This window comes from Diospyros lotus, chromosome 8, assembly GCF_014633365.1.
Source record: "Diospyros lotus cultivar Yz01 chromosome 8, ASM1463336v1, whole genome shotgun sequence".
NCBI lineage: Eukaryota > Viridiplantae > Streptophyta > Magnoliopsida > Ericales > Ebenaceae > Diospyros > Diospyros lotus.
In genome coordinates this window covers 38,967,530-38,988,476 of record NC_068345.1, presented here as the reverse complement: position 1 = coordinate 38,988,476, position 20,947 = coordinate 38,967,530, and the positions used below count along the sequence as shown (strand labels likewise).

General features: G+C 34.7%; 3 protein-coding genes across 3 annotated transcripts; 2 read left to right on the top strand and 1 right to left on the bottom strand.

Annotated features, from left to right (window-relative positions):
* The first annotated feature begins 3,139 nt into the window (after positions 1–3,139).
* Positions 3,140–4,577, top strand: LOC127807226 (serine/threonine-protein kinase-like protein ACR4). Its single transcript, XM_052344906.1, has one exon. The coding sequence runs from the start codon at positions 3,249–3,251 to the stop codon at positions 4,263–4,265; it is 1,017 nt and encodes a 338-aa protein (XP_052200866.1). The 5' UTR covers positions 3,140–3,248; the 3' UTR covers positions 4,266–4,577.
* Positions 4,578–7,433: 2,856 nt separating this feature from the next.
* On the top strand, positions 7,434–9,825 carry LOC127807227 (NAC domain-containing protein 73-like). The gene is made up of 4 exons (XM_052344907.1): positions 7,434–7,603; positions 7,693–7,901; positions 8,026–8,215; positions 8,946–9,825. The coding sequence occupies exons 2-4, from the start codon at positions 7,749–7,751 to the stop codon at positions 9,509–9,511; spliced, it is 909 nt and encodes a 302-aa protein (XP_052200867.1). The 5' UTR covers positions 7,434–7,603; positions 7,693–7,748; the 3' UTR covers positions 9,512–9,825.
* A 5,381-nt stretch (positions 9,826–15,206) lies between these two features.
* On the bottom strand, positions 15,207–15,881 carry LOC127808655 (NAC transcription factor 56-like). The gene is made up of 2 exons (XM_052347225.1): positions 15,684–15,881; positions 15,207–15,577 (listed from the first exon to the last, which is right to left on the bottom strand). Exons 1-2 carry the CDS (start codon positions 15,841–15,843, stop codon positions 15,207–15,209), a joined length of 531 nt encoding a protein of 176 aa, XP_052203185.1. The 5' UTR covers positions 15,844–15,881.
* Between the last annotated feature and the right edge of the window lie 5,066 nt (positions 15,882–20,947).

Genomic DNA, 20,947 nt, shown 5'->3' with positions numbered 1-20,947 from the left:
CCTAAAACGTTTGAATATTGCAGGGACATAGTCCAAATTAGATACTGAATCATCTAAGTGAGAGTTCAAAAACATTTTCATGCAGATATGCAAAACTATACATAAAATCGATAAATCCCGACATGCCCCAGCCTAAGAGAATCCTACATAGCACTTAGCCCTAACCGGGAAAAATGCAATCTCTCTAAAGGCGACACGACCACACTGACCCATTGGCAAACCAATCCTGCTTAAGAGGGACAACCTCGACGTATGAACCCGGGAATCACCCCATTGTTATTGTTAGGCTTTACACTCAAAAGCATTCCAAAACCCAACGCAACCGTAGCCCCAAGAGTGTCACATCAGCACTATTCCCGAAATCCACGACACCTCGGCCTTAATGCTATTGCTCAAAGGAACCTGGGGTGGTGTTCATTCTCAGCCCCGCCACTTGAGCCAACAATCGGGGTGGTGTTCACTCTCAGCCCCGCCACTTGAGTACTGTAGAGTGAAGTCCGTCTCAGCCCCATCTCAAGTGGGTCACATAGCATTAACGCACGTATTCCGAGTGCTGACACTCGAGAGCTACGTTACAGGTTAACAACCCACGTCTCACATGGACAACACAACATGCCAATGCCGAAAAATCATAACATGCATAAAATCAACATCTCAATATATGCAATTTACCGTACGAAATATAACACAGGTGTAAGTAATCATTTATAAAACCATCAATAAACATAGTCATGAGGATGAATACTCACAGTAAACCATTCATATGCCACGAACGAGTTTTTCGATAGAACCACTCACCTTTAGACGAAATTTCAAATTCTTCTTGACAAGCGTGGTATGCCTCGATTTGCGTGCCCTCTTCGAACTTCGCACGAGTCACTTCACCTCAAGCTGCAAGGTACCCTAATCATCCAATAATCATCAAAATATAATTTTCTCTTTAATTTTTCTCACATTTTCTCTTATTTTTTCTCACTAATAATCCAAAATAATTATCTACACAACTATTTTCTTAAATAGTTTTACATAATAATTCATAAAATAATTAAATAAAATTCCTGGAAGTTAAATTACCAAAAAGCCCCTCGTCACGCGCCTTTACGCGCTTAGCATGTTGGTGTAAGCAAAGGCTGGCGCGTGCAGCTCACGTGCCACTGTCTTCAACCTCGAGCTAGTTGACAGCGGTTGCTTCGATGCCCCCGAAACTGGTACCCCCTGAAAGCCCACGAAGAGTCGATCCCAACCCCACCGGTTTCAGGCCAAAAGGCCACCGGAAAAGCCACCAAACGGCCGATTATACAGGCGGCGGTAGGCAGATCGCCTCGCTTTTCTGACCACCCTCGAAACGCCTTCAAACCACCTCGAAAATTCACCAAACTTACCAGAAATGCTCCTCTTGCCTCAAGGATCAAAAGTCCCTTATTGGCTTCCCTCGATTCGCTCTCAAACTTGAGCAATTTGATACTTCAAATTCGGCCAAAAACCCTTGGTATTTATAGGCTAAATCCGACCCCCACGTGGCAAATTTCTAGCCAAAACTCCTCCCACACGCCACCAGGACCGTCCTTGGCCATGCCCTGACGAGATTTGCTGCCCAAATCTCCCAATTTTCAAGGCCGAATTCGCGGCCAGATCTGCCATGGCAGATTTTCAAAAATTGCAGTTTGGCCCTCTTGAAATTTTCTTTTGTATTTTGGCCCTTATCCTCAAGCCCTTGATCTTTCTAGCACCATCACTAAGACCCTCAAGATTAGTACTTCTCATTTCTCCCTTGAAACTTTCGAAAAATTACCGTTTTGACCTCCCTCGGACAAATTCAGAAAATTACATTTAGGCCCGATTGATCGTTTTGACCTCAAATCCTCTCGATTCAACCTGAAACTGCTTAAGAGTTGTTCTATACATCAAATATTAGTCCTAGACACACTTCATTAATTTTTCGGATATCTTCTATAACAATTCGATAATACGACCTAATTGGCAGCTGTATTTTTGCTGTACCGAAACTGTTCCCGATCTCATTTCTTTTATCACTAAAAATCATAATTTAAATCACTCGTTGATACTATACCATTTTTCTTGGCTATCTAGGGTCCGGGGTACTCCCTTTGACTAATTCGGTCGTCCAAAGTTGTGTTAGTGTACCCTATAGTCTTATTTTTTTCAAAATTTCATTTATGCCCTTTATCAGATATCATTTTTATTCTCAAATTATTCCTGGGTATTACAATTATCCATTATTCTCACTACAGCCTGTAAATAGTGATGAATTTATACAAAATATGGACAGAAATTCTCTTCAATTAGTTATTAATTAGGCTGTTTCCCACCCAATTAAGGTGTAGTTTGACCTTTTCTCTTGATGACTTTAAGTGACATAGGGGCCTACATTCAACTACTGGACGGTCTAAAACAATTCAAGCAAAGTTAACTCAATGCTTTCGATATTCTTTTTTTTTTTATAAAGTTAGGCAATGCTTTTGATATTCAGAAGCCTTCAAAATGCCCCCCCTAACTGAGTACAAAGAAAGTCTCTAATCAATAGAAAACTTCACATATTTTAGGTGAAGTCCATATATATAATATATATTTCCATTGGTTGTTGCAACGAAAATATTCTAACCCTCATTGACAACTCTTACCTTTTTTTTTTTAATCTCTTCAATTAAGATGGGATATTTTAGTTTCTCAGATACCATCATTTTTAGCAGAAATTCAGGTAGAGTACTAATTAATAAGTCAAATTATTATTTTCTTTCTAAAGTACACAATGCATGTGACATATATATTTTTTATTTTTTAGTTATACCCTTTTTTTAATAAGCATATTTTCTTAAGTATTAATATATTTGTCATTTCTGTACCGAAATTATGTTCAAAATTTTATCAATTGAGCATTCAATTTTTGAATAATATATAGGGGCAGCCAACCATGGACCCAACACATCTAAACAACACTGCTAGATTTCCTACTCTTACCAATCAACCCTAATTTTTCAAAGAGTACACATTTTTGTCAATGTTAGATTCCTTTCTTTTCCCTTTCATTTTCATAGTCATCCAAACACGCATATATATATATATATATATAACCCCAATTGACAGAGATAGAGTTTATTAATTGGCAGCCAGCCTAATTAATTGCCTTTCCTCCTTCCCATTAATCTCTTAGAACTCACCTCCAAAAGCCAAGAGTCAGCCAACAAACACAACAAAGTTAAGAATTAGTCTCTTCTGTTCTCTCCAATATGAGCCATGGTGAAGAGATTGCTTATGATGCAGTCATGGCCATGCTATCTTTTTCTCTCATCATCCTCTCTGTCATCCTCTTCTGTCTGTGGAAGAAGAAGCCAGTTGACGATCATTATGAAGAAATAATGGCTGCCAAGGCTTGTGCATCGCCGTACTCGCTGATGGATATTGATGCTGCCACTGATGGCTTCAACCGCAGAAGAATCATAGGCCAAGGCCGACTCGGGACCGTGTACGCGGCTGTGTTACCCAACGGGGAGCTTGTTGCTGTGAAGAGGATCCATCCTAGGCTTGTTTTGAGCAATGCCGCTAGTTTCGGGTTTTCTTCGATGCTCAAATGGCTTTCCCTGGCCCACCACCCCAACATAGTCCCCATTCTAGGATTTTCAGAGGCGCCGGCTGAGAGAATTTTCGTAATGGAGTTTGTGAGCATGGTGAATTTGGACTATTATCTGCACCAAAATTCTGATGCTGCATCCTTGCTAGACTGGGGCCGGCGCCTGAGGATAGCTGCCGGGGTGGCTCGGGGGGTCGAGTACTTGCATGAAGTGGCGGCGCCACCCATACTACATGGCTGCATCAAGCCCTCAAATATACTAGTAGATGTGAAATTTGTTGCCAAATTATGTGACTACGGGCTATCTTCACTGGCATCCCAAGAAAGGAGAGGGCTCGAAGGGTACGTGGATGAAGAGTATTGGGCTGCTGCAGGGAGGAGAGGTGCTTCCAAGGAATCGGATGTTTATGGATTTGGGGTGGTTTTGCTGGAGCTTTTGAGTGGGAGATGCAGTGAAGGTGGTTTGCTTGCCAACTGGGCATTGCCTTTGATAAAAGAAATGAAGTTAGGTGAACTTTTGGACCCAAGACTTGTCATTCCCTCTGATATGAAACCTCTTGTAAGATTGGCCAAGGTTGCATCAGCTTGTGTTGGCAATTGCAGAAAGAATAGGCCTTCCATTGTTCAAGTAGCTGCTATTTTGAATAATTTGGAGATGGGAGTAATGGGTATCTAGCTAGTTATATGTATGGATATCTAAAATCAATGAGCCAATGATCAGTCAATATTGCCTGCTATTCTCATTCAATATATGGGTGTTATATATTGGTGCTTCTAGCCCTGACCATCTCATCGATGATCACTTCCAAAGACGAGTTCTTGATGCCCAAATCAAAACGTTGGTGTTTTGGTCAGTTGGAAATCATATTGAAGAAGCTTCAAAGTGCATGCCTTGTATAAATTTTTATGCACAATATGCTTTCAAAATGACATGACAGCTAGCTGTGACAATTTTCTAACTAACTTTAGTACGTATTTTCTTTTTCTTAACGTGTAATCACTAGTGACTTGCATTCTTCCATCTACACGGAATTCATTCATAAATAGCATTATTTAGTACCAATATTTTATATGTTATGGAAATTGGGGGCAACATAGAAACACGTTTAAGAGTGCATGGGATTTGATGTGATATTTTTTTATCAATACAATATATTAATATAAAAAATATCACACTAATTAATTTTTACTTCTAAACCTCCAAATAACATTTATACTAATTTTAATCAATTCAACAAAGACGCCCACAGAATTTGGTTATAATGTGGACACAATGATGCATGTTGCTGTTATACCATTCGTACCGTATCAAATCACTAACTAATTCCAGAATGGTTATATTACACAAAGCCTGCTGGTCGTATTTTTGTAACTAATTTGGCCCGACACCCTGTTATAATAATAATTCGTGTTGTCTAAGAAATTCTTATTTTGATGGGTAAGTATGAACTAATTTCACACCCAATCTTATGACTTATAATATATAATATATAATTAATAAAATCTATCACCCTTTTATCAAAAAAAAAATAAAAAAATCTTACGACTTATAATTAATGACACTAATATTTTTAAAGGTTATCAATCAAACAAGCCCATATAAATTTTGTAAGCCAACTTTTATTTTTAATAATTCTTGGTTCAGAAAAAAAAATGTTACAAATGGAGCCTTGTTAGGCTATATATTCTATGGTTATGCTAATGAAATCCCTTTTTTATTTTTTTTTTCTCTAATTTCATAATCTTAAAAGTGTCTAAGCTAATTGGTCACACCACCTACGAGAGGGGAAAGTAAAGGCAACTTCAAGATAGTTCATGGGCTGTGGCCCAAACAACATAAGGCCAGACCACAACACCAAAGGCCCATTAGCTAAGAAAACTCAAAAATCAACACAAAAACAAACAAATCCCAAACCCAAAACACCATGAACACAAACCCACCCCTGGCAACCCTGGATGCAACAATTTATATATATATTATTATGAAAATCAACACTAAAAGTAATACACAAAAAAAAAAGAGAAAAACATCATTTCAAATGACTCCTTCATAATTGCGTAGTTTATTGTAAAGTGATGAATTAAATCGAAAATTGAGCCACAAAAATTAATAATTCAAAATAAAAATTTTGATGTTTATCTAATATGTTAACATGTGTGAGTTTGTCAATATCTGTTGGCGATTATTAATTACTATATTTTACCATATGGGGAGGGAGAGGGAGCTTCCGAAATGAAGACAATTATGTACAAGGAGAGAGGAAAAGCCGTATGGTTGTGTGCAAATAGGGAAACAGCCCCTTGGAATTATCCTAAAAACCCTCATCCATACGTTAAAGTAAACCCTAAATTTGAAAAAAGCTTCCTCCCCAAGGAGCTTTCTGTTGCGTGGCTTCTCTAATAAGCTTACTTTAATTATACTGCATTTATATATATATATATATATATATTATGCTTGTATATAGAGAGCTAGGTCGGCCATAGAAACACTCCTCCACATTAAACTCTTTCTCAAACAGTTTGCAACCCCCACCCTGTCACCTCCAAAACAACCCACGTGTCGCAGCAGACAATACATTTTGTTGTTGTTGTTGTTTTTTTTTTTTCTTGGGGGTATGCTGTATGCATTTGATTCCACAGTATATTATATTCCCAATTTATGTATATACACGAATGATACAGTATATATATATATATCAATACTTGAAAAAGCATATATCCTTCTAAATTAGGGATCATTACATATAACATATTGTTATACTTTATACTCAATCTCACCTCATTATTTAATTTTTTTTTTTTGGCTAGTAACAGATTCATTACTTAAATTTTTTGGTCGTGTACATACAATCTGCTATGGTCATTCGGCAGGCGATATGATGAAAACAACTGTATCTCTTTACTAGAATTTGCAAGAAAAAAATCCAGAGACTCATGGGTGAGAAGTTTAGCGGATGGAATGGAATAATCTAAGTAAAGGTAGAGGTGGAAGAAGAAAAATTTGGTAGAACACATTTATATGATCACGAGCTTGGTCATTATATAAAATAAAATTATAAATGCAAATAATAAAAAAGTTAGATTTTATGTAATCAATCCTATGTAATGGGATATAAAATGCTTGATATATATATGTTATTGTACTAGGGTTTGTATTGTGCTTTAACAATGAATTAGGAACACCCAATTAGGTAGGTTTAAGGTTTATTGTATTGTGTTCTTTTTTGGTGTTTTTCAGGAGGACCTTTGATTTGCTTGACCCAATTGTGTAATTGCCCTCATTTCTATATTTTCTCTTATGGTTTAAATTTTAATTAAGTTATAGCAAAAAAAGAAAAAGCAAGTTATCTATGATTACACACAAACATAAATGTGTGTGTGTGTGTGTATGTCCATGGGGGGAGGAGATTCCTTGCTTGACATGAGAAGTCTACGTGAAGAAATGGATTAGTACGTAGATGAATGGAAGTTGGGTGGTGTAAATTTCCTTTTGGTTACTTTCATTTTTGTTGGTATATATGTATACATGGAAGATGTATGGTACTTCTACATTATATAAATTTATATGGCTTTAAGGACACTCTAGGTTGACACTGCAGCTAAAGCCCCTTCTCTCTTTCTCTCTAAAGAGGTGAAATGTCCCAAAAGAAACTGTCTAGCTAGGTTGCCCCATCTGTACTCTACCCTAGCTCTTCTTCCTAATTTCTTTTTAATTAATTAAATGACGTATATCAGGTTTTGTTTCTGTTTCCATAACCCTTTTTCGAGCAGTAGTATTAGATGCATGGAATCAGAGAACCTTATAAAAAGGACGAAAACAAAACTGCATTTATTCCCAAAAATGCGTGTGTAGATAACACCCAAACAAAACCAAACTTAGACTCCAAGGAAGCTATTACTTTAATATCTTACAATTCTCTTTCTGTCTTTTACTTTCAAACCATCTAATTCACAACATTCTCTCTCTCTCTCTCTCTCCGTGTGCTGAAACTTGGCAACACGGTTCGATCACAGGCAAGAGAGAACCAGAAGTGGAAGAATTCAATTAATTTTCTCTCTTTTTATTTATCTCATGCAAAATCTTTGTGTTATTCTTTGTGTAGTTTTGATTGGTGGAGGAAATCAGTTTATGGGATGGGCATAGAGCAAAACAAGAGAGATGAGATGGTGCAATGACTCTGATGATCAAAGGGCCATCCAAATAATCTCGCCTTCTTCCGGAGAAACTCGTACTCTTATCGATGCAAAACCTGATCAAACTCGCTTCATAACCTGCCCTTCATGTGGCCATAATATAGAATTACACGATCAGGTCTTACACCATTTGTAAATATTTTTCTTCATGCTCCATTTAATTTATTTATTATTTCCTTTATTTTTTTTTATTGTTATTAAGTAAATGAACTTCTTCTGTATGAACATAAATTTTCAATTAGGGGGGAATTCAAGATTTGCCAGGGCTACCGGCTGGAGTGAAGTTTGATCCCTCTGACCAAGAAATTCTTGAACATCTAGAGGCAAAAGTATCCTCTGATGCCCGTAGGCTTCATCCCTTAATCGACGAATTTATTCCTACGCTTGAGGGGGAAAATGGAATTTGTTACACGCATCCAGAGAAGCTACCAGGTGATCAACTTCAATTACTTATGAATGTTACTTTGCTCACACAAATCTGTTAATCTCCACGTCTTTTCTTTTAGCTTTTGGGGTGTTAGATATATTGAGAGTAAGAAGTGGAAATCTATGGGCTATAATTATAATTTCTTTCTGGTTTGTTTGCCAAGTTGTGGGCTATAATTGATTCGGTGGGTAAGCTAATTAAACACGCGCAGCGAGAACTAATTGGAAATCCTCAAAGTGTATTTTGGAAAAAGATTTTGCCATGGAAACATAAATAATATATATACCAGTACTTCTAAATTTATAAAATGATTTATTTTTCATTCCCTTTGAATAACACAAGTCTAGCTATTATGCTCTTTTTTTCTCCCTTTCACAAATGCTAGCTAGTGCACAATTTCAAGCTTCCGCAAGAAGCGCGCGCAAGTCTATTGACCAACTTGGCATATGTTAAGTTGCTTGACTCTTGACTTGGAGGCAGACTGCAGATCAAATGGATCCCAATATATATAGACGGTACCTTGTCAATGACATATATAAATTTTCTGTAACATAAATATATATATATATATAGACATCTCAAATTAATATATATGGTAGAATATGATTCCCACATATCTCTGATCTATATATAATCATATGATCGAGCATACAAGAAAGTGTAAATGTGTGTGTGTGTGTGTGTGTGTGTTGTATTTCTTTCTTAATTTGCACATTAAATATTCTAATGGTGCAGGTGTGAGCAAAGATGGCCTTATCCGCCATTTCTTCCATCGGCCTTCAAAGGCTTACACAACGGGAAATCGAAAGCGAAGAAAGGTGAACACAGAAGCCGATGGGAGCGAAACAAGGTGGCATAAAACAGGCAAAACAAGGCCAGTTTTTGTGGGTGGGGCAGTGAAAGGGTTCAAAAAGATACTAGTGCTTTACACCAATTATGGCAGGAAGAGGAAGCCAGAGAAGACCAACTGGGTTATGCACCAATACCATCTTGGCCACAATGAGGAAGAGAAAGATGGCGAATTGGTGGTTTCCAAGGTTTTCTTCCAAACGCAGCCCAGACAATGTGGTTCAAACATTAAGGATTCAGTACTTATAGAAAACTCGCACGAAAATGATGAGGATTCTGTGATCAAGAACACAGCTTATCTTGAGTACTATAGTCCATTGATCTCCTACCATATTGGAGGCCAAAATGGAGAAAGCCCACCTCAGCTAATCCCTAATTTGGTTCTTGAAGGTGATGGGTCTTCATTCATTCATTCATCTACCCAACAATGCAAGCAAAGGGAAGGTACTTGAGAGGCAATAAGGCAAACTCTGACTAGGGTTTGCCTGGTTGGTGTTGTGTAAGAGTCACCCATAAGTTATGGTGGAGAATTTAGTGAACAGGAACAGGAATAAGATGGATGTTGATGTTTTCTTTAACTAGAGCCATTTTCTAGGGATAAATACAGGTGGGTTTGGCCTTGAAACTTCACTTGTAGTTCTTAATTATATACATATATACTTGACTTGATAGATGTATTGTAGGGGGACAAGGTGCAGTCTTGAACCTTTTTATATATGGGGAAGCTATATATATGCCTATATATATATATATGTTCATTTACAAATTTCCAAACAAATAATTTTGACAAAATTTCTCTGAAAGTTTCTTAGGTCAATATTTAATCATTGTTTTACTCTTTTATCAGGCTATATGTTTTACAGGTCTAGATGTAGTTTACCTATTGACGTAGCGGAATCCTTCTAATAATCTGTTGATTCATTCATGAATACCGGATTATAGGACTCAAACAATAATTCGTTGATTCTTGAAGAATACCGAATAAATTGAAGAGAATTGAGAGAAAATCTCAATAAAAATTTTATTCAAAATCAATCAATTGATCCAAAACCTCCTATAACAAAGAATTTATAGGCTATAATTTGAAAAATATTCAAAAACCCTAAATCTCGAATCTTACCAAAAAAACAAGATTGAGATTTTATTACAGAATTAAAATTTAGCAAGAAATAAGGAAAATCTCTCAAAACGGCATATAAAAATTCACTCCCTAATGAAAATTATTAGGAAATCTATTATTTTCAAAAGTAGAAAAAATTCTAATTCCGAGATTTAAATGAAGGAATTTGCCCGAAAAAGCATAGGCCTCATCAGCAAAGTTGATGACTCGAAATCATTAGCCCGATTTCCTTTAAGTTAGTCTTTAAAATCGCCCAAATCATATTTGTCATAAAATGTTAAGGCCATCTCATCCATATCACCTATGTATGATCTTCTCTGCATTAATTTTCTTCCTTACTTTTTGGTTCTAAAAAGCTTTGGTTTTAATTTGGAATGAAAATGGATCAAAATATATGGACTAAAGTGAAGCATGAAAGGAGATTTTATATTTGATAGGATTTTCTGGGAGACTATACCAGCATATATAAAGTTTACACCAAGTTAGTCCGAACCTTTTTTACACTTTTTAGTGTGGATATTTATGGTATATATATACAAATAAAAATGACAATTATGTAAAAGAAAATCAATCTTGATGAAATTGATTGATCTCAGTTCAATGAACCCATAAAAAAAAAAAGCTATATTAATTATAGAAGTTGGATCTACAAAGTGTGATTTCAATGAATAAATTCATGAAAATGAAGATGGGGCTGCTTTTGGCAAACCATTCCACAGGTTCCTTGGCTAAGAGCCCACCAAGCTTTTAATTCCCCTGGCTGATGTCGCTCAAAAACAGAAGTCAATAGTTCTACATAAAGATCCTAATAACACTTACAAATTTGACAAGATTGCTTCAAAAAAAAAATCTTCCTTTACGAGTAGAGGGTGTTAAATAGGTCAAGTCGTGGTCAACTTAGTTGTTCATAAATGTGACTAGACACAACCACTAACCCCATTGGCCATGCTAGATTAAAGGGTTTGTATGACCCACAAGTTTCGTATAAAAAAATGAATAAATGACCCAAGCCGGTCAACTTGCGTGGCATGCCAGCTTGGTTTGGGCCTCTCCTTACATAGCACAGTATGTATGATGTGAGTAGAATAATTTTACTCAGGATTAAACTCATAAAAAATTATCTATTTTGGTTTGTTAGCTTTGTTTGGAATGTCACATTTAATTTTACTTGAGGATGCCCACCTAAGTTAGTTTTATGATTGGGAATTGGGTTGGATTGAGATTCATCTATTAATAATATTTCATTTTTTATATATAAAAAAAGAATCTCCCCAAAAATATGTTACACAACATTTTGATATTTTTTTATATAATTAAGATTATGTAACCATTCTTTTTTCAAAAAAAAAAAAAACCACCGTTCTAGTTAACTTTTATAATTAAATTTTTGTTTGCTTATATATATATATATTATCATTTAGACATTTACTCTTTATAATGAACCCCTCTATCAAGAACAAGAAGAAGCAAAAGGAAAGCTAAAACTAGAGGAGTGCCCTTTTTAACTCAGTCTTTATTAGTTAGTTTTCTTGATTAATTGCTTTATTCAACCTTCTAAAGCTTTTTTCTTTTAAGATTTCTTTTAATTAATTAAGATCTCTGGTTGAAATTTGTTAGCTGAGAAATTAATTGTGTCATGAAAATGAGGTTTCAGAAATTTTCATTTCAGAATGGGTTATTCATTTGGCGTCGCTTTAATAATACTTATTCGGCGCTCTAATATATACCACTTTTTAAGCAAAAAAAAAAAAAAATTAATTACACAAATTAAATATCAATCAAGTGCAAATATTAAACATGAGTAATGAACACACAAGAATACGAACACAAAATTTTACGTACAAAATCTTCTAATATATATAGAGAGAAAAATTACAGGCAAAACTTCGAATCAAATTCCCTGTCAAAAAATCAAGAACGATCAGATACCAAGTTTAATATCGAAACTCAAGATAATTAATAATGGAAACTACAGAAAATTACTTACCTAGTAAATCTTTACAACTCTACACAGTTATAATCTAAAACTAGAGACAAATTGATGACTCCAAATAACTTCAACCTCATACTTTATTATTATTATTATTATTTTATTTCTTCGACCCAGTGAATTTGTTAGCCGGTGTTCCGCCATGCGTCGCACAGAAGCTCCTCCTTTTTAGCTTTTCTTCTGCGCCGCACCACTCTGTTCAACTCTCCCGATTAGCAAACTTTGCATATATATTTATATGTGCGTGTGTGTTCCACCGCCTTCATGCACCGCCTTTCTTCCTCTATAGTTTATTATTATTATTATTTTAATCTTTAATAGGCTGGACATCCAACGACTCCAACAATCTCCCCCTCCAGCACATGCAAGGTTTGCAAATTGGGAAAGTTGAGCAGTACTGTTGAAGTGAAGAAGAAAAGCTAAAAAGGAATAGCTTGTGTGCGACGCAAGTCGGAACACTGACACCAAATTCACTGGGTTGAAGCCAAAAAATCAGGTACGAGGTTGAAATTAAATCTTATGTTCGTAATTTTCGTGTTTGATATTAATGTTGGAATTTTATAGACATCGGTAGTTATGGAGATAACGAATAAAAGTTAAAAAAAAATATGAATGTGAAAGGCTATAACCTCATTATTTTATTCATATAATCATGTCTTTAAATAGGCAATACATGTCAACTGAATAATAAAAAAATAAGATTTATTACTGAATTTAAATTTAAAAAAAAAATTATCTCAACCCACTAAATCAGTAAATAGAATTTTGACCCAATCAATCCACTAAATCAATAAACAAAATTTTGACCCAATCAACCCACTACATCAACAACTTTGAATCAATATTCAACATTAATTAATTGTAGCCAAATATATATATATGACTAATTAAGCAACTCAAGTTTGGACCCAGTAATGATTATTGATCTACTAATCACTCTTAAGATCAATTAGCACAAATTGATCCACTCAATTAAAGAAAATATAATTTTAAATAAAAAAACTATAAATTCTCTCACAGCACAATTTATTATATATTTTGTATTATTATTATTATTATTATTATTTATATGACCCCGAGATGTTGAAACATTATTGTAATGTCATCATGCTCTGATCATGATACGATCCAAAACACTTTGATTAATAAACTAATGTGATCCCTACTGATTAGGTTCTAATATTAATATTAATTAATTATAATTGCTGATTGTGGAGAGAAACGACAAGAATCGAGTGTTCAAAAAAATCGCTGAACCGCAGTTTTTGGCCGAATCGAACCGAACCGAACCGACCAATTTTTTGAATTGGCGGTTCGATTTGGTTTGAAAAGCTGCCAAACGACGCAGTTCGCGGTTTGGCAAACCGGCCATAAAATATATAATTAAAAAAATAAAAATTATAAATATAAAACCCGCCCCTCTTCGTATTCGGCTACGGGCTACCTCTCCTCTTTCTCTTCATTTCCCCCCAACCAAACCCTAACCCACCCATCTGCTGCATCGTCTTTCTCTCCCCCATCCCTCGGACATCGCCGATCGACGCCAACCCACCGGCAGCCCCCACGTCGTAAGCTCTGGTCGCGGCTGACACACCTCAAACTGAGCGACGCCCGTCGCCTTCTTCCTCCTCCCATTCCGATCGCCAGTTGCGGGTATGCCGAGTCTCTCTCTCTCTCTCTCTCTCACACACACACAGTTAATGTTTCTGTTGTTTACTTATTTTGAGTCACAAAATGCTTCTGAGGAAAAACTTTCAGCAGCTGTCGATCCTTCCTTTCAGCGACGTCTTGTATTTTCTGCATTTTTACTTATTTTTCAGAAAATGCTATAGCGTGTATATCTGTATTAGCTTGGATTTTCGATTTGTTTTGTTAACATTATATTGTTCTAGTTATTTGTGTGTCTGTTAAGTGCCTTGATCCAAATAAAGTAGTCTAAATTTGTTGTATTGAGAATGCATTTTGCAGTGACTTTGTTCAGTGAGTTGATCCTTGTGTTGAAATCACTGAAACCAAACCAAATCGAACCGCAAAATGCAGTGTGGTTTGGTTCGATTTTTCACACCAAATCAAATCGTTCGGTTTGATTTGGTAGCAAACCAAACCTACGATTTGGTGTATTAAACCGACTCAAAATCGGCCAAACTGAACCACGAACACCCCTAGGCGAGATACAAGAGAAGGCTGTCTTAGGACAAGGGCATGCAACGTGTAATGTGACCGGACATTCAAAGCTGTTCTTTTGAAGATGTTTGAGAAAAATTAATACTATATATATATATATATATATATTGTTTTCCAGCATATATATATATACACATATTTTATTGATTTGTTCTGCAGTTTCCACATATATAGTCGCCGTTAACATATATGCATGGGACAACAGTTAAATTCTAAAACTCAATAAGCATCATGGCTTTGAAATCGAATTAAGAAAACAAAATGTAAGGAGAATCCGGTAGTTTATTCCTAGACGATCGAGCATGATAATTAATTAAGCCACTGCATGAAGATTGAAGATGCCGTTGACAATTGGTACATAACATAGTTACCAGCAAAAAGAAACATTACTTACTTTGGATTTGCCAATGTTTGTTTGATCGAGGCTTTTGAGTTTTCACTTGGCGATAATGGAAATGCTTGTCCGAAAGAGACGAAAGAGATGGTTCTTTTGAAGGCTACCATCTCTTCTTCATTACAGGGAGAATTAATGCAATTGCTTCTATGATCTGTGGTACTTTTACTGATCAGCTTGAATGGCTAGCTGATATTCTTCCTCCTCAAAGTTTAAGTAATTTCTCAGTGAATGCTCCATCTTTAAATCTTCTTCTTGCTCATGTTTATAGATTTGTGCATCATTTGAGTAGGGAAAAATAGGTTGATGGATGCCATTCAAACTGGTATCTTCTGAGCATGTTCCTATTTGTTTTGGGTTGTTGCTTTTTTGCCTCACTCGGCATAGTACCCATTCATCCAACTGGGAAATTAACAAGATCAATTTGTGACTAAAAATTTGATAATCTAAACAAGAAGTTTAAAGGTCTCTTAATATTTGCGCCCGAAAAGTTAGGGTTTCGAAATTAGGGCAAACAGATAAAAATAAACTCGAACAGCTTACTCGCATTGATCCCTTAATCCTAGGGTGGGCGTGGTTGTCATCAAGAAGCCTGTATTCGTGCATGATCCAATCAGTTTTCATGCCCTTGCGAGGATAACCTTGGTAGAAGACCAGAGCCTTTTTCACCCCAATACACTGCAGCCCGGAGGAGTTGAGGATCGGTTTGTCCGCCCCGGTGGCTTTCCAATAACCAGATCCAGCTGTCCGGTTCGGCCTAACGCCATTTGGGTACTTTCGATCCCTTGGTGTGAAGAAAAACCACTCATCTTCTCCCAACAAAGCTTTGCCTACAAATTAAATGGATATATATATGCCTAATTAATTATTATACAAGTTCACAGCAGTACACATATTTTGGAAATGATCAAATTAAGCGGCTTCTTAGCGAGGTACCAGGAAGCTCCCATGGATTAAACTTGTAGAGATCGATGTTGGCGATAATAGAGAGTAGAGGAGAAAGAGGCGACGAGATCTTCTTCTTTAGATAATGGGTGATGAGCTCTTCATCCGTGGGATGAAATCTGAACCCTGGTGGCAGAAGAGGACGCGGCATCGTAATTAATTTGGTGACTATTGCTTGTTGGACAAGTAGTGAAGGAATTTTGAAACTCTTCTTCCCAAGGTAATTAATGGATGCAATTTTGGATTTGAGCTCATGGCAACCATTGCTTTTATAACTATAAAAGGAAGTAAAGATCAACCAATAAGTCGAGAAACTCTATCTTGGAGAGATCACCCCTCAGTCCTATATATTTATTATATATGTGGTGTGCATGCATGGACTTTTGTGCTTGGTTTGCACAATTTTCATTATTAAATCGAATATTTGGGGACTATGAATATCTATCATCCTTGATAAAACTATTCAATTTTTAAGATCAGCTTTAACTGAAGAATAACCGCCAAAATAGAATTAAGCAATTGTAAGTTTAATAACACACACACACATATTAGTTGATCGGTAGTTTATTAGAGAGGTATTAGGTATATCACTTAATTTATAAACTCAAAGTTTATCTTTTAACATATACTTTTGAATAAGAACTTAGGGTGATAAACTTATAATACGAAATATAATTAAGGTATCAAGACAATAAATCTCTTATTATATTAATAAGTCAATAAAAATAATAAAAATTATATCTTCAACATATGACTAATTCTCGATGATAAAAAAATATATATATGATATTAATATACGAGATTCGTCACCCCATATCTTTTTCTTTTTCCAATATGGGTATTCAAATTTTGTATCCTACTAATCCAATAAATTTATGAAAATTACCACATTCCCATGGCCATGGATCAAATAAAAACTCTACCGTATGATGAACAGAGCTTTAGAACAACTATAAGAGACACACGACACCTATACAAACTTCATCTACAACATGATAGACAGAGCAACGCTTTATATGCTTTTCATCTTTAGGCATAATGTGTGTTCTTTCTGAGTTTTATATATGGTCTTATAATATCAAAATCTACTTCAGCATGCCAAGTGTACATATAAACGTATATATAGTAGAAAATAAAATAAGTAACCAACAGTAAACAGGCAAAAGAGAAGACACAAGGATCACATTGGGACCAAGATAATGATATAAAATAAAATTATTTTGATAAAATCTTTATTTAACTCTATCTTTTGGTGTTATATATATATACATATATATTTGGCTTCTAGCACAGAATAACGACCCTGCCAGAAGATGCCCCAAACTGAGGAAAAAGAAGAGAAAAAGGAAAAAAAAGACAGAACAGAAGGAAAGGCCAAACCAGCACCATTTCCATCAACAAAGCGACTCCATATTAAAACTTATCCTTTACTTGCTTGAGCAAACCTGGTTTCCTTTTGTTCATTGCCTGTTACATATATGTACATATATATGCATACATATAGGTATCTAAGGGCTAGCTAGCATGCATGAAAAATTATATATACATTATATCTAAGAAGGAAAGTTTGCTAAAATTAAGAACATATATAGAAAATATCACTGAATGTGGTAAGGTGGAAAAATAAGTATAGTTACTAAAAAAGCTGCTTCAAAAAATAATTCAGAGTTTACTTGCACCCGCTTCTCTCACACTTGTTCAAGTGAATGAATTCACATAAAAGTAATTTTTTTTTTATCTAAATTTTTGTGTTTGGGGCACCCACGCTCTACTTCTTTCCTATGATTAAGATTAGGTATCGAACTATATCACTTTCGAGTGATATAGTTCAAATTAGGTGATAATTGACACCAAAACTCTCGTCATTATGCATACTTAGGTGATTGATGCCCTCTGCATAAGATATTCTTAGGTAGTGGACTGGCATTTTCTTTATTTTGGTTTTATATGGATCTTATATTTTTGGTATTTATTGAATGGTTATTGAGTTCTTCTTCTTCTTCTTCCTTTATTTTTGCTTTTATTATAACACACATCATTTTCATATTATATGATGATCATTAAGAAATTACTACAAAAATATGTATTGCACCTCATTACAAATATAAAAATTTCACATAAATAATATTTACAGTAGTTTTTAATATAATTTTTTTTTTACATGAATCAAGTTTCCCTAAAGAAAATTAAAAAAAAAAAGAAAGAAAATTTACCCTTAGAAGTTCACAATGCTCACACAATTAGTTGGGCTGGGGCACAAACAAGAAGCAGCCCAATTTTTTATGGTAAATTTGCCCAAGCCCATCCAGCCTGGCCCACTTCTATAAAGATAGTAAGCTAGTAATGATTATATCTAATAATTAATTTGATCAACTTTTAGGATCGAATAATCATTGATTAGTAGTGGCTATCTTTAAATGTTTATGCATCATCATCATCATTCAATTATGTCATGTGATGACATATTTAAATGATGGGTAATGCTGCTTACCTAATAATAAATATATTATTATTATATCATATTTTCAACATATAAATGTAAATAATTTTATTAGTTAATTAAATAATTTAAAATACGATATGTTTATTATCAATCAATAAAATTATTTAAATATTAAAAATAAGATACAATAAATATATATATTATATAAAAATAAGATACATATATTACTGCTTAACTATTATATTCAAAATAATAATGATTAACCTTAAACGTCTAATTGACTTCCAAACATCATGTTATGCATATAATTTGCCTAATAAAAATCAATCTGTCACTGTAATTAAGGGTTAGGAGAAAGATATTATAATGGTTTCTTTAATTATTATTATTAGAGAGCGAGTTTAGACATAGGATTTTTAGGCGTTTGATTATGCACTTAATTTATAAATAATTAATTAAGCATACTTAAAGACTTTAGCAAATAAAATATATGTGCTAAGAAAAATACATGATGAAACCTCCCAGCAAGCACGGCATTCTGGGCCAACTACGTGAGTGTTGGTTTAATATACCATCTATAGTTGACCATTGAAAACTATATATTGTGTTCCCTTCTAGTCATCCACTCACAATTATATATAATATAATTTATATAAAGAATAATATTAACTCATTCTAATCACCCACTCCAATCTATATATATGCGTATATATAATTTAAAATTATGGACACGCGTGTTTAATACTCTAAATAGACGTAACCAACAAACACTTAGAATGTGTTTGATTGCACATATTTTTTATGTACATATTTTTCATGAAAAACAATCAAACACTCTTAATTTTTTCATGAAAAAATATGTATGGTACAACCATTTAAAGCTTATTTCCATGGAATTTATTTTTCAATTGGGTGAGATAATTTTTGTTTTCTACGCAATATTACCTAGAATTAAATTCTAGGTAATGCAATCAAACACACATTTAGGGTGCGTTTAATTACAAACATAGAACTTATATGAAAAGAAAACAAATTCTAGGTAATTTAATTATCTAGAAATTATTTACATAAAAATTATCAAGTGAGGGTATTTAACTACAACTTATTTTCTATGTAATTTTCTCCCCAAACCCACCATCTCCTGCCTACCTCCTCCCATTCTCTCTTCTCATTCCTTCCCAAACCCGCTTCTCCTCCTTGCCTCCGCCCATCGCTGGTTGCAGCGGCCAATGCTGCTGTTGTCATCTTCGCTCCCCATCTCTCTCTCTCTCTCCCCCTCCCTCCCAAACCCACTTCTTCTTCATGCCTCCCCCATTGCCTCCACCACCACTCTATCTCGCTCGTTTTGTCAATCTCTCTCTCTCTCTCTCTCTATATATATATATATATTTCTGTGTATATATATACACACATAAATGAATTATAGAACTCACAACTGTTGTTGAAAATAGATTCCATCTCTTAGTTGAAATGAATTATATATACATTTCTCAGTTGTTGCTGAAATGAATTATAGATCTCTCATCTATTGCTGAAGATGGATTCCATCTCCCAGAAATGAATTATAGAGCGGCCATCACCGTCGCCCCACTCGATGCTAAAGATGGATTCCATCTCCCAGCTATTGCAGAGTCACTGTTGTTCTGAGAATGAAGGAGGGTCATGAACGAGAATGGATTTGCTTGGAAAATAATTTCTCTCCTTCCCCATGGGAATTGATTTTCCAGCAAAAGAGGGAAAAGAGGGTCATGTGACGCTAACTGGGAAAAGATTTTTCATGAAAAATTTGATCAATCAAACACTTCAAAAGTTAGAATCTAAATGAAAAATGACAATTTTTCATGCAAAGATGGCCAATCAAACAGGTTCTTATAGAAATGGCTTGAGATTTTTTTAAAAATTTTACAAAAAAATCAGTCAACTTTTAAAAATAATTTGTATTTGATATTATAATGCGAATTTAACGATATAAACTCTTTGTAATTATTTTAATTATTTGTATAAATATGTAAAATTTGAATTTATGAATTAACACTCTTGCAATTATATATATAGAAATAATAATAACATAACAGAATTGAATTTCATCAAATCCAAGTTAAAATCGATCTGTCAAAATGAAAAGTAAAAAGAGCTTCATTTTCGTGGCAATTGTGGTCTACTTTGAAATTCGGGGGAGCAAAAAGATTGAAAATTTCAAGACAATGAAAGAACAAGAGTGAGCACCATTCAAGTTAACATCGTTCATGGCGTTTACATTTTGATTTTCATTGATATTTTGTTACATCAAAAATCGATCGTCAATGATTTGTAAATTTAAACGAAATTAATTTCATCCCGCCGGAACTCGTTATTGTCTTCCTTCCTTCCTTCATCTCTATTTAATCAAAATCAAGTGAAACCATAGGAAACTTACGTCCCATGTAACGTTGGTTCGGGGAAATTACAAATAAATGTACATCCAAACTTAAATTTTTATATTCTATTTTGAGATTTGAAGAATAATAACATTATTGCACATATACCTTATAAATAATAAGCGAGATCAGACCACCCTCTAAATTTTAGTGAATATAATAACACAAAGTCCTTTATAGTAGAGATCATGCGAAATCTATTGAAAACGTTAAAAATTTAGAACCATGCTATTTGTATTTTTTGGGTTATATAAAAGACCACACACATGTCAAAATGATAGAAATACCTCTATTCTCTTTACAAATTTACTTCCCTTCACCCAATGATCCATGCCCGTCTCATTTCTCTTCTCTCCCCATTTTTCATGGTTGTATCCAGCAACGGCCCATTGTTT

What these genes read in the sequence shown, in the direction of transcription:
- LOC127808655 (XM_052347225.1), bottom strand. Translation starts at nt 15,843, where the DNA reads ATGCCGCGTCCTCTTCTGCCACCAGGGTTCAGATTTCATCCCACGGAT. An exon ending in TAATCCATGGGAGCTTCCTG is followed by an intron (nt 15,578 to 15,683) that starts GTACCTCGCTAA and finishes TTTAATTTGTAG; the next exon opens with GCAAAGCTTTGTTGGGAGAA.
- LOC127807226 (XM_052344906.1), top strand. Translation starts at nt 3,249, where the DNA reads ATGAGCCATGGTGAAGAGATTGCTTATGATGCAGTCATGGCCATGCTA.
- LOC127807227 (XM_052344907.1), top strand. Translation starts at nt 7,749, where the DNA reads ATGAGATGGTGCAATGACTCTGATGATCAAAGGGCCATCCAAATAATC. An exon ending in ATATAGAATTACACGATCAG is followed by an intron (nt 7,902 to 8,025) that starts GTCTTACACCAT and finishes ATTTTCAATTAG; the next exon opens with GGGGGAATTCAAGATTTGCC. An exon ending in GCATCCAGAGAAGCTACCAG is followed by an intron (nt 8,216 to 8,945) that starts GTGATCAACTTC and finishes CTAATGGTGCAG; the next exon opens with GTGTGAGCAAAGATGGCCTT.